Source organism: Caretta caretta, chromosome 3, assembly GCF_965140235.1.
Source record: "Caretta caretta isolate rCarCar2 chromosome 3, rCarCar1.hap1, whole genome shotgun sequence".
NCBI classification, from domain to species: Eukaryota; Metazoa; Chordata; order Testudines; family Cheloniidae; genus Caretta; species Caretta caretta.
This window is the reverse complement of record NC_134208.1, coordinates 61,576,145-61,590,175: the sequence shown is the minus strand read 5'-3', so window position 1 is coordinate 61,590,175 and position 14,031 is coordinate 61,576,145. Positions and strand designations below refer to the sequence as shown.

The 14,031-nt window shown below is 44.4% G+C and overlaps 1 protein-coding gene across 2 annotated transcripts in view; it reads right to left on the bottom strand.

Moving 5' to 3' along the window:
• MEI4 (meiotic double-stranded break formation protein 4) overlaps positions 1–1,708 on the bottom strand; it is a 133,310-nt gene extending 131,602 nt beyond the window's left edge. For both annotated transcript variants that reach the window (XM_075126537.1, XM_075126538.1), the window contains exon 1: positions 1,586–1,708. In XM_075126537.1, the coding sequence (XP_074982638.1) occupies positions 1,586–1,628 (43 nt within the window). In that variant the 5' untranslated portion in view covers positions 1,629–1,708. The remainder of the gene's footprint in view (positions 1–1,585) is intronic.
• Between the last annotated feature and the right edge of the window lie 12,323 nt (positions 1,709–14,031).

The window sequence follows — 14,031 nt, the reverse complement described above, 5'->3', positions numbered from 1 at the left end:
TACTTATCTAATTTATGACAAAGTTGTTGGCTTACATTTTTACACAGGAGAATGAAGATATTCACTCCTATGTATAGAACACACATGCCAATTTTCAGTTCAGAAACTTTTTTGTTTTAATGAAGTTACAAGGAACAGAACTTTGCTGGATTAATTCCCATTTTAAATTTTAAATAAGCTGGTGGACACTGCCATTATTCATGCATTATTAGATTAGCAGCTGTAAAGATAATTCTGCAAGTGAACACTGACAAGTGTTATATGATTGTATAATTAATTTATAAAAGTTTAAATTTTAACAAGAATCTTATGTCCCACCAATTACAAATCTACCAGATTAACATCTGTTAATGAGTTTCCTCTTACTAGAAACAGTTTGTCAGAATTTAAGGCCATAATTCTCTACTCTGTTACACCCATTTTATATATCAGTGTAACTCTACAGAACTGTAAAACAGGAAGGCTTGGAGATGAGGGAGTATCTGTAGAAGAGAGAGAAAAAGGGTGCTGGGAATCTGTTACAGTGACTAATGTACAGTGGCTAGAATCTGTCCTGAAAATGTCATGTGGCAATGGCAAAACAGGGATAACTGAAGAGTGTGCTGGAGATATTTTTGGAAATGTGTATGTTGTGGCAGATAGAATAGTGATGTCTTGAGATCAGATGCAAATTGCTCAGGTTTAACACTGGTGCAAAGGGATGGAGAATGAGACCTTGACTGCAGATTTACCTACAGTATGCAAATAAGCCAAGAATACACCGACACTAAAATGTCTGAATCTCTACTATCTACAATGCTTTGCACTGCCATAAGACCTTTCATTCAAGAATATCATTTACAGAGATTAATTAGGCCTCTCAACATCCTTGTGTGGTATTTAAGGAACTTCTTCACCTAGACCCTAAATAGAGCAATTACTCGGATCAAAAGAGGCAATTAACAGCAGCCCATAGCAAGAGATCAGTACACATGGCGATGCATGCTGTACCCAAATGATAGAGCCCTGTGTGGACAGAAAATTTGTACCTGCACCCGACCATCAAAAATGGTCCCCGGATAAAAAGCAGCTATCTACAGATTTGCAGGGCTCTATCAACTGAAAGGGCCCGGAGAATTTCTACAAGCAGAAGGCCTGGGATTAACACACAGGATACAGACCCTAATGTTATGAAAATATGTCATGGGTTCTTCACGGATACTGACCACAGCTAAGAACTCTGTTGTATCCCCTCTGAAAAGGGGCAGCCCCCATGAGCCCAGGACTGCCAGCACCAAAGGGGCGGACCCACCCCGGCCATGCGCGCAGCTCGCCGACCCTGACAGAGCCGGCGGGAGCCCGCACTGGGCAGCGCTCAGGCTCCCCCGGGGCCAGCCAGCCCAGAAGCGGCGCCGCGGGCGGCCCCCGGCGGGAGCGCACGGGGCCGGCGGCCGCGGTAGGCCAGGCGGCTGGTCTGCAAGGCCTCAGGGGCGCCCGCGGCCCTTCCGGCATCAGCCCCGGCTCCTCTCGGGGCCCGGCTGCCGGGGCTGCGCCCCTCAGGGCGGCAATCGGGGACCGCCCGCCGGCGCCTCCGGCAGACACCCACCTGCAGAGGAGCCCGGGACGCCCGCGCTGCCGGCCGGCTCCATCGAAGGCCTCGAGGCGCGGAGCCGCCGCCGCCCTCACGCTCCCCCGCCTCGCTCGGGCACGCGGCCCCCTGCAGGGCACCGCCGGCCGGCACCCGGGAGCAGCCCTCACGCGGGAAGGGGTCAGGCGGCGAGGTGGCTCCCGGGGCTGCCCGCGGTGTCGGGTCCCTGCGCGGGACACTACTGGAGGCTTATTTTCCGTGCAAACCCGCTGTTACCCCGCTGAATAGGTGGCCACCCTGCAGATCTGCTGACTGTGCTCTGCCTTTAACCGGTGAAGCCTGCCGAGGGACTTGGCAACGCCGCTCCGGATATCATTGTCTGTCTCCCCCCTACAAACCGCATCCAGGAAACCTGCAAAATGCAATGGCATTTTGGGATGTATAAGTAGGGGCATAGCGAGCAGATCGAGGGACGTGATCGTTCCCCTCTATTTGACATTGGTGAGGCCTCATCTGGAGTACTGTGTCCAGTTTTGGGCCCCACACTTCAAGAAGGATGTGGATAAATTGGAGAGAGTCCAGCGGAGGGCAACAAAAATGATTAGGGGTCTGGAACACATGAGTTATGAGGAGAGGCTGAGGGAGCTGGGATTGTTTAGCCTGCAGAAGAGAAGAATGAGGGGGGATTTGATTGCTGCTTTCAACTACCTGAAAGGGGGTTCCAAAGAGGATGAATCTAGACTGTTCTCAATGGTAGCAGATGACAGAACGAGGAGTAATGGTCTCAAGTTGCAGTGGGGGAGGTTTAGATTGGATATTAGGAAAAACTTTTTCACTAAGAGGGTGGTGAAACACTGGAATGCGTTACCTAGGGAGGTGGTAGAATCTCCTTCCTTAGAGGTTTTTAAGGTCAGGCTTGACAAAGCCCTGGCTGGGATGATTTAACTGGGAATTAGTCCTGCTTCGAGCAGGGGGTTGGACTAGATGACCTTCTGGGGTCCCTTCCAACCCTTATATTCTATGATTCTATGAGCACCCTCCCGCACCTGCTCTGCTACTCCCCTGGCCAGGAGTCAGCTCTGGTAGGGACCCGGCTGCCACACCACTCACTATACCAGATGGCCAGTGCCTGGGTCTGCTCTTTTCCAGACCCTCCCTTAGCTCCCACCAACCCCTCTTACATTTTCATATAGGCTAACTCAACCTCTTTCGGTGGGCCAGACCTGTTTCTGAAGGGGAACAGTTACCAGATTTCCACTCATCTAGTTTATCTCACTGGAGTCAAGGTACCTATTTGTCACGTGAAATGTCCCTGCTTAGAATATTTTGGTGCTGACACAGATATTATAATGGGCATCTAACACCAGACTACCCCACTTCTCCAAGTGATGACCTGCTTAAACTTGAGCTGTACCTACTCCCTCATCAGTTTGTCTGTGCAGCTGTTGTCCCTTCTCTTATACTGAGATTGAAAGTTCTTTGGAACAGGCACCATGATTTTGTTCTGTTTCTACAGTGCCCAGCACAATGGGGTCCTGGTCCAGTAGTACAAATAAACAATATTGCAGGGTATGAACTCACTGCTGGTAGAGTTGGTAGGATATAGACACAGGAGTTATTTGCTTGGGGGAGGAAGAACCTCTCAAGCTTTAGGTTTGGGCCCACACTCCTCTGTTAAAAGAGAAATATATTACTCAACTTTGTTTCTTTGCTACTGAAGCCAGAGTTTACAGCACCACTAATGTCTCTAGAGTTCCAGAGCTGACCCATAGTGGCATCCATCCTCTTCCCCAGATATTTTCTTTTCCTTCTGAGGTACCAGGGGAGCAAAAATCATGCCCAAGTTCTCCAGACAGGCATTGGAAGATTCTAGTCATGGCACCAAACCTGCATTTAGCTCAGTGGTGCAGAGCTCTCCTGACTTCAGTGTCCTATGGACACTGGGGACCAGCTGTTTGAACTAATTGGACAATCAGTGGAATGTAGATGGCAAGACATGATACACAGATGAAAGGGTAGAGATAATGCTAATAAGAGAGAGGTGACTGGAACCACAGGGGGTGAACTAGAGGTTTCACATTCTGGCACAATTATAAACTATTAGCAGCTGTATAATTGTGTAGCTTTGTTATAGCTTCATAATATTAACACTATAATTAAGGGGATAGCTCCATTCTACACTCCTATTTTTAGCAACCTAAAGTTCACCCCAAAACTTATACCCTATTTTACACTTAGCCTCATTCCAAATTATTTTCTCTATAGGTTGCATAAACATTCATAAGTCATTTATTAATTACAGAAAGAGCTTTTAACAAGAATTTTTCACTTAAATAATTTTTCAGTCACTTGTGTTTGGAAAGCTCAAAAACGGCTTTGTTTTTAAAACTTCAAAACATTTATGTACCTCTGCATAAGAAATGTGTGCTTTGCTTTAAGAACTGTGATCAAAACTTACCAGCTTAAAGACATTCAGTCACTAACTGGAGTAAGAAGCTAAGATAACTTTGATCAGAAATGATATTCTTTATATAAGTTGTCTTTTACACAGAAGATATTGTTATTCACCAGTAGACAGAGAACCATAGAAGTGTAGGCCTGGAAGGGACCTGGAGAGGTCTTCTAGACTAGTTCCCTGAACTCAAGACAGAACTAAGTATTAGACCATCTTAACATGCAATTCTAAAACTGAACAGAAAAGAAATATACTACTACAACTTCTGATGCCAGAAAAATAAAGAGCTCCCATTCAGAAGCAAGGCAGGGAAAGTAAGCATAATTTTGGGAGAAGTGAAAGAAACAAATAAAACACCCTCATAATATGTAACAGCTTGCAACTGGTTATTGTGAAACTCTGTCCTGGGCAGATATCTAATCATACTTTATTTACATTTTGGCACCTTCTGTATCCTTATTATGCTAATAAAATAATTATTGTTTATATTTGATAATTCCAAAAGGCCCCATTATGTTAGGTACTGTACTAATACTAGAAAGAGGGTCCCTGCCTTAAAAGTTTACAATCTGGAATACACTGGTAAGGGTGAAAGAAAAGCATAAAAACATATCAGCAAGTGGTCAGGATGACAGGATGACTTCTTTGGGGACTTTTGCTTACAAATGGATGGGACAATATGGTATTTACATTTCACCACTAATCTAAAGATATCAAAACACTTTTGGGGATTATTTTATTCTCTCCATACAAAACAACTAACTTCCAGCAAAAAAAAATAAAATAAAAATAAATAAAGGATAAATAAAAGTAGTTGCCATTGCTCTTAGCTTCTTTTTATAATCTATGAAAGTCATAAACAAATTTCAGAATCAGAAAGGAAGAAATAGTAGCCATGAAATAGTTAACCCATGATATAAAAGGTCCATGTTACACATTCACGTCTGGTGAAAGAAAGATTTTACACATTGTTTACAGTAGAGCCAGAGAACTGGTCTCACTTTGGGGCTCTGTTTACATTCTTTACCCCCACATGTATAGTTGGATGCTACATATTCCTGTTTCTGTGGAATGAACATTTGATCCAGTTTAGTTCTCAGTGTTGATACTCTGAAAAAGTGAACTGTCTTACATAAACTTTGTTGCTTTATCCTTATAAATAGTGGGGCAGACTCTCAGCTGGTGTAAATTGTCATATCTGAATTGAAGTCAGTACATTTATTAAGCTTAAGATAATCAGTTAGTTTTTCCTGGTGTCAAAAATGGTTATTGAATTAGATGGCCAAAAATTTAGCTTCTCAAAGTCTAAAGAAGGAAAGGTTTCTCTATGTCCAGCATACACAAAGAAGGAGGTAAAAACTCCGAAATGCTCACTGAGTACTAGCAAGGCTCATAAAATACTGCTAGTGTTCTCAGTGCAATATTTAATCTACACAGATTGGGTAACATTTTTAAGATGAAGTGGAGCAGTTTGCCATAAAAAGCCACGGAATTAGAAGTCATTTTTGTTGCCTGGCCAACAAATTTCAAACCTGTCAACTGGCATCAGGAGATAAACAAAGCATACTGTAATTCAGTGGTGTTCAAACGTTTCCAGCTGAGGGCTGATCATACTATTTCAAAAAGGTCAAGGAGTCACAATCTATGCTTTAACTTTTTCCCTCGGCTCAGGCAGAGCCAGTCAAGATCTTATCCTGCTCTTCCTGGGGCTCCTGCAGCCCACCAGAGAGACAGGCAATAGAGCAAACAAAACTTCCCTCTCCTCCCTCCCAGAAGCTGACCCGCTGAGCAGATGTAGCAGGGAAGGGAGAGCAGCTGCTCATAGCATTCTCAGATCACACCATTGTGGCTCCTGAGGGTATGTCTACACTACGAAATTAGGTTGAATTTATAGAAGTCGCTTTTGTAGAAAGCGTTTTTATACAGTCGATTGTGTGTGTCCCCACACAAATGCTCTAAGTGCATGTAGTCAGCAGAGTGTGTCCACAGTACCGAGGCAACTGTTGACTTCCGGAGCGTTGCACTGTGGGTGGCTATCCCACAGTTCCCATCGCCCATTTGAATTCTGGGTAGAAATCCCAGTGCCTGATGGGGCTAAAACATTGTCACGGGTGGTTCTGGGTACATATCGTCAGGCTCCCGTTCCCTCCCCCCCTCCGTGAAAGCAAGGGCAGACAATCGTTTTGCCTCTTTTTTCTTGAGTTACCTGTGCAGACGCCATACCACGGCAAGCATGGAGCCCGCTCAGCTAACCATCACCATATGTCTCCTGGGTGCTGGCAGACGTGGTACTGCATTGCTACACTGCAGCAGTTTATTGTCTTTTGGCAGGAGACAGTGCAGTATGACTAGTAGCCGTCGTCGACATAGTCCTGGGTGCTCTTTTAACCAGGCGCCTGGGCAAACATGGGAGTGACTCAGCCAGGTCATTTCCCTTGTTTCGTCTCATGGTGATGGAGTCCTACCGGCAGTGCACTGTCTTTTAATCTGCAGCTAGTAGAGGACGATGGCCAATATTCATACTGCACCGTGTTCTGCCGAGCACCTAGGAGATGACGATGGCTAGCAGTTGTACTGCACAGTCTGCTGCCAGCAAGATGTATAAAGATAGATGAAGTGGCTCAAAACAAGAAATAGACCAGATTTGGTTTGTATTCATTTTCTCCTCCCTTTGTGAAATCAATGGCCTGCTAAACCCAGTTTTGAGTTCTCTCCTTGAGGTTTTGAGTTCTATCCTTGAGGGGGCCATTCAGTTTCTCTCAAAGCCACCCCCTTTGTTGATTTTAATTCCCTGTAAGCCAACCCTGTAAGCCATGTCGTCAGTCGCCCCTCCCTCCGTCAAGGCAACGGCAGACAATCGTTCCGCGCCTTTTTTCTGTGCAGAGGCCATACCATGGCAAGCATGAAGCCCACTCAGATCACTTTGGCAATTAGGAGCACATTAAACACCACACGCATTATCCAGCAGTATATGCAGCACCAGAACCTGGCAAAGCGATACCGGGCGAGTAGGCAACGTCAGCATGGTGACGAGAGTGATGAGGACATGGACACAGACTTCTCTCAAAGCACAGGCCCTAGCAATGTGGGCATCATGGTGCTAATGGGGTAGGCTCATGCGGAGGAACGCTGATTCTGGTCCCGGGAAACAAGCACAGACTGGTGGGACCGCATAGTGTTGCAGGTCTGGGACGATTCCCAGTGGCTGTGAAACTTTTGCATGCATAAGGGCACTTTCATGGAACTTTGTGACTGGCTTTCCCCTGCCCAGAGGCACAAGAATACCAAGATGAGAGCAGCCCACACAGTTGAGAAGTGAGTGGCAATAGCCCTGTGGAAGCTTGCAATGCCAGACAGCTATCGGTCAGTCGGGAATCAATTTGGAGTGGGCAAATCTAGTGTGGGGGCTGCTGTGATGCAAGTAGCCAAAGCAATCAAAGATCTGCTGATATCAAGGGTAGTGACCCTGGGAAATGTGCAGGTCATAGTGGATGGCTTTGCTGCAATGGGATTCCCTAACTGTGGTGGGGCCATAGACGGAACCCATATCCCTATCTTGGCACCGGAGCACCAAGCCGCCGAGTACATAAACCGCAAGGGGTACTTTTCAATAGTGCTGCAAGCACTGGTGGATCACAAGGGACGTTTCACCAACATCAACGTGGGATGGCCGGGAAAGGTACATGACGCTCGCATCTTCAGGAACTCTGGTCTGTTTCAAAAGCTGCAGGAAGGGACTTTATTCCCAGACCAGAAAATAACCATTGGGGATGTTGAAATGCCTATAATTAGCCTTGGGGACCCAGCCTACCCCTTAATGCCATGGCTCATGAAGCCATACACAGGCAGCCTGGACAGTAGTCAGGAGCTGTTCGACCACAGGCTGAGCAAGTGCAGAATGGTGGTAGAATGTGCATTTGGACGTTTAAAGGCGCGCTGGCGCAGTTTACTGACTCGCTTAGACCTCAGCGAAACCAATATTCCCACTGTTATTACTGCTTGCTGTGCACTCCACAATATCTGTGAGAGTAAGGGGGAGACGTTTATGGCGGGGTGGGAGGTTGAGGTAAATTGCCTGGCCGCGGGTTATGGGCAGCCAGACACCAGGGTGGTTAGAAGAGCACAGGAGGGCACAGTGCGCATTAGAGAAGCTTTGAAAACCAGTTTCATGACTGGCCAGGCTATGGTGTGAAAGTTCTGTTTGTTTCTCCTTGATGAAACCCCCCACACACACACACTTGGTTCACTCTACTTCCCTGTGAGCTAACAACCCTCCCCTCCTCCCTTCGATCACCGCTTGCAGAGGCAATAAAGTAATTGTTGCTTCACATTCATGCATTCTTTATTAATTCATCACACAAATAGGGGGATAAGTACCAAGGTAGCCCAGGAGGGGTGGTGGAGGAGGGAAGGACAAGGCCACACAGCACTTTAAAAGTTTAGAACTTTAAAACTTATTGAATTCCAGCCTTCTGTTGCTTGGGCAATCCTCTGGGGTGGAGTGTCTGGGTGGCCGGAGGCCCCCCCACCGCGTTCTTGGGCATCTGGGTGCGGAGGCTATGGAACTTGGGGAGGAGGGCGGTTGGTTACACAGGGGCTGTAGCGTTGGTCTGTGCTCCTGCTGCCTTTCCTGCAGCTCAACCATACGCTGGAGCATATTGGTTTGATCCTCCAGCAGCCTCAGCATTGAATCCTGCCTCCTCTCATCACACTGCTGCCACCTTTCAGCTTCAGCCCTCTCTTCAGCCCGCCACTGACTCTCTTCAGCCCGCCACCTCTCCTCCCGGTCATTTTGTGCTTTCCTGCACTCTGACATTGTCTGCCTCCACACATTCGTCTGTGCTCTGTCAGTGTGGGAGGACAGCATGAGCTCAGAGAACATTTCATCGCGAGTGCGTTTTTTTTGCCTTCTAATCTTCGCTAGCCTCTGGGAAGGAGAAGATCCTGTGATCCTTGAAACACATGCAGCTGGTGGGAAAAAAAGGGACAGTGGTATTTAAAAAGACACATTTTATAGAACAATGGGTACACTCACAGTAAACCTTGCTGTAAACATTACATACATAGCACATGTGCTTTCATTCCAAGGTCGCATTTTGCCTCCCCCCAGCGCGTGGCTAGCCCCTCCACCCTCCCCGTGGCTAACAGCGGGGTACATTTGTGTTCAGCCACAGGCAAACAGCCCAGCAGGAACGGGCACCTCTGAATGTCCCCTTAAGAAAAGCACCCTATTTCAACCAGCTGACCATGAATGATATCACTCTCCTGAGGATAACACAGAGAGATAAAGAACAGATGTTGTTTGAACACCAGCAAACATACACTGCAATGCTTTGTTCTACAATGATTCCCGAGTACGTTCTACTGGCCTGGAGTTGTAAAGTGTCCTACCATGGTGGATGGAATAAGGCTGCCCTCCCCAGAAACCTTTTGCAAAGGCTTTGGGAGTATATCCAGGAGAGCCACGAATGGCAGGGCAAATTAATCATTAAACATGCTTGCTTTTAAACCATATATAGTATTTTAAAAGGTACACTCACCAGATGTCCCTTCTCCGCCTGGCGGGTCCGGAAGACAGCCTTGGGTGGGCTTGGGGGGTATTGGCTCCAGGTCCAGGGTGAGAAACAGTACCTGGCTGTTGGGAAAACCGGTTTCTCCACTTGCTTGCTGTGAGCTATCTACAACCTCATCATCATCATCTTCCTCGTCCCCAAAACCTGCTTCCGGGTTGCCTCCATCTCCATTGAAGGCATCAAACAACATGGCTGGGGTAGTGGTGGCTGAACCCCTAAAATGGCATGCAGCTCCTCATAGAAGCATCATGTTTTGGGCTCTGACCCGGAGCGGCCGTTCGCCTCTCTGGTTTTCTGGTAGGCTTACCTCAGCTCCTTAAGTTTCACGCGGCACTGCTTCGGGTGCCTGTTATGGCCTCTGTCCTTCATACCCTGGGAGATTTTGACAAATGTTTTGGCATTTCGAAAACTGGAACGGAGTTCTGATAGCACGGATTCCTCTCCCCGTACAGCGATCAGATCCCGTACCTCCCGTTTGGTCCATGCTGGAGCTCTTTTGCGATTCTGGGACTCCATCATGGTCCCCTCTGCTGATGAGCTCTGCATGGTCACCTGCAGCTTGCCACGCTGGCCAAACAGGAAATTAAAATTCAAAAGTTCACAGGCCTTTTTCTGTTTACCTGTCCAGTGCATCTGAGTTGAGAGTGCTGTCCAGAGCCGTCACAATGGAGCACTCTGGGATAGCTCACGGAGGCCAATACCGTCTAATTGTGTCCACAGTACCCCAAATTCGACCCAGCAAGGCCGATTTCAGTGCTAATCCCCTTGTCGGGGGTGGAGTAAGGAAATAGATTTTAAGAGCCCTTTAAATTGAAAAAAAGGCTTCATCGTTTGGACGGGTGCAGGGTTAAATCGATTTAACACTGCTAAATTCAACCCCGACTCCTAGTGTAGACCAGGGCTTAGTATCAACTATTAAGCGTATACAAATTTATTTTTCATAGTATTTTTTTCACAAGTTGTATAAAAAAAGATTGCTTCTATGTTGTATGCAGTCACCTGTCTTTCACATGTTTCTTCTTTTAGAATTAAGCTCTTTGGAGCAGACATTAGAAGTCTTCCAACTTCCCATTGAAATAAATGGAAAGACTCCCATTGACTCAAATGAGCACTGGGTGTTGCTGAACATTGGCTAGCATTAAAGTAATATTATGGAGCTACAGTAACCACTTCATAGCTAGAGGCAAAGCTGGCTGCCCATTACAAGCTGGATTTACAAAGTAGATCCCCAAAATTCTCCCAAAACAAACTGATCCTCCTGAAATTCCACATGATACATTATAACCGAGGTTGAAATTTTCAGTGAAGTTTGAGGGGAAAATCAGAAGACACCTTTGAATGATAATGTTTTAAAAACATTTACTTGCTACTGACTTTTTGATACTCTTGTTAATGGCTTATCAAAATGGCTTGGCTTCCAAACTTCATATTGTTTTGTTTTTTGTTGGGCTTGTTGAGGAGAAGTGCATTAATGCAAAATGAAAGAATTTATTTTACATCAGTGGGTTAATAGGAAAATTAAAGATGTATAATATTTGCAAACCACAGTTTCTTTTAAAAATAGAATTTAGATTGAAAGTGTGTTTAAATGGAGTCCAGCTAACACCTCCAAACAGCAGCCTCTAAACTGGAACCATGTGTAGACCCTTATACCTCCACAGAGGCCCACTAAAGACATGGGCTAGTCTGAACAGATCCAGTGCAAGCTCATGGCCATATTTAGCACATCCAGATTTATCTCTCATGGCTTTCTGATAGTGACACTATCATAATGTTTATTAAAAGTAACATTTCAATTTATTAAAAATAACATTTAACTTATAAAACGGACAAGCTTTAGAGGCAGGAATATCTATTATACATTTCTTTACATTCACTAGATTCTCTAAAAATCACAAATCCATTTTTTTCTGCATGGTGAACTTATAGCTTATATTCAAACTATTAGACTATTAAGACCTTTCCTGCCATATTGTCTTTTAGAATAGAGACCTCACCAAAATTAATATTTTAATTTGATTAGAACCTTTTTTTTTTTCTCGAGCCTCTTTTTTTTCTGTTTGAGTTTTTGACTTGTAGATTAAGTAGTAAGCAGTCAGTTACCACAGTGATGGGAGACCTAATGAAAAGATAGAAGGGAGGGCATTTAGCTGGGAACAGAAGGATTCTGATAGATACCAGGGCAAAATTATTTCCTCTTGGAAAGATGAGAAGAGCAAAATTTGGCTGCAACAAGGAATCAGATGGCTGTAATTAGAGGCAAGTATGCCTTAAACAAATAATTACCTTCACTTTATTTTTCACTCCTGATAATTTGCAAAATAGTGATGTGAGTCAGAAAATTACTCAAAATCATAAACTGAAAAAAAAAAAAAAAACTTGAGGTGTGATTTTCAGAAATGCTAAATGTTGGCCTAGCTACATTCACACTGAGGTCAGTGGTAAAACTCTCATTAACTTCAGTAGGAGCAGAGTTAGGCTAATGCTGAGCACTTCTGATAATCCCAGCCTTCAAGTCCTGGCCCTTTAAGAGTCCTTCTGCAGTGCAGGAAAGGAATGATTTTTATGTTGGTATTTGCCTGACAGAACACAACATTCCTTGTAGAACAGAGTGAATTAGACTATAAAATGAAAGATTAGGCCCTAATAGCACAATGGGTCCTGAGCAAACTGACCCTTCTACCATTTGGGAGTCCAGCTGACTATACTGGGGCTCTGCACAGGTGCAGGGTTTTGCTTGCATGGCATTCACTACAAGAAAACTTGTTTGTATTGAGTGGGGCTATTGGGTGATCCCAAAAAAACACTTATCAGAAGGTGGGGCCACTTTGTAAAACTTTCTGTATATAAAATCTAATAATTAACTAGTTCAAGATAGGAACAAGTTGTCCACTTATTATTTTTACCCCTGGGTATTAATACAGCTCTGTTTATTTTTAAATGTATACAAAAATCGCCATCTCTAGGCTGCTATTATTACCAAAATTCTGTCACAGTGATTATGTGTATTTCTCTCTCTAGACACATTAAATATGAAGGACAAGAAAAAAAATGGTAACTTTTACATACTAAATATTTTTAGGATTTGGGGGCCAAACAAGCAGTTTTTATTTCTCACAGTTAAGTATTTCAGTTAAGTTCCAGAAACAATATGTAGGTATAGATTCAGATTTGCCAGATTTCTGTTAATAAAAGCCTTCCATTTTCAGTAGTTCACTGAAAATTATTTTTCCATAGTGCAGAAAGATTAGTGTGTCTGGATACCAGGTTCTTTGGGACAGAGTTCTAAAGGTATTTAGATGCTTAAAGTTGCAGGTAGGCACCCAGTGGGATTTTGGGAACTACTATTACACACACATCTTAGTTCCTCACTGAATTTTTTAACATAAATTTTATTTGTTCAGATTTGGGGGCATGTCTGGAATGAGAACTAAACTAGAGGTCAATGGTGGCAGGCTAACAGTGCAAGATGTTGCCATTTTCTTTTTCTAGGAAATGTAGAAACTTAACTATCATGACATACATATTTTCCTTTGGGCTCTGACTTGCCTCTTAGCTGCACTCGCTCAACCTTATCATCGGGCTTAACAGTGCGACTTTGACTGTAAGCTATTTGGGGCAGGGACTGCCTTTTGTTCTGTGTTTGTACAGCTCCCAGCACAATGGGATCCTGGTCTATGACTGAGGCTCCTATGTGCTACCACAATACAATTAATTAAATAATTATAACATTTAATGTCTCAGTGAAAATTATATCCTGAATTTCCAAGTAAAAACTCATTAAATTAGAGTTAAGGTAGGTATCTATATTTAAAAAAAAATGGGGTGGGGGACTTTAAAAGAACTTAGTGTGCTCAAAAATACAGGACTATTGGTTTCAGGTAGAATTTTGCCCAAATAAGAAGAGAACAAAGATTTCAGGATTTGATACACTATGTTCTGCTGAAGCTCCCTTGCCCACCCAAAATAACTGATAAATGTTTACAGCTTTAAGTCCTGTTTAATGACTGTTGTTAGTCTGGGAAATTGCCTTTCAAGAACAAGGTTTCGGACTGTTCAGTGTCAGGAATTCCCCCAGAGTTTAAAGATTGCATGGGCAGACTGGTATAGTTGGTAAACTATGCCTGTGTGGACTCCACCTGGTCTCCTTGGCTGGCTGCCTCGCAGTCCCCTGGAAGGGAAGGAGAGGACATGCAACGTGGTTTTATTTGGGGAATGGTCTAGTCTGCTAGATTGAGCCCTCTTTGCTCTCCAGATAGGCACCACATATGGCTGGCTTTCCCCACACAGAATGAAAAGTAAACACACAGAGAGAGTAGCTTCCAAGCATTTGAACTGTCAACTGCTGTACATACAGAATTTACCTATGCCTTTAATCCTTAGTAAAGAGGGAATTTAGAATTCACAGGAGAATAACAGTTTCACAGTAAATCTAA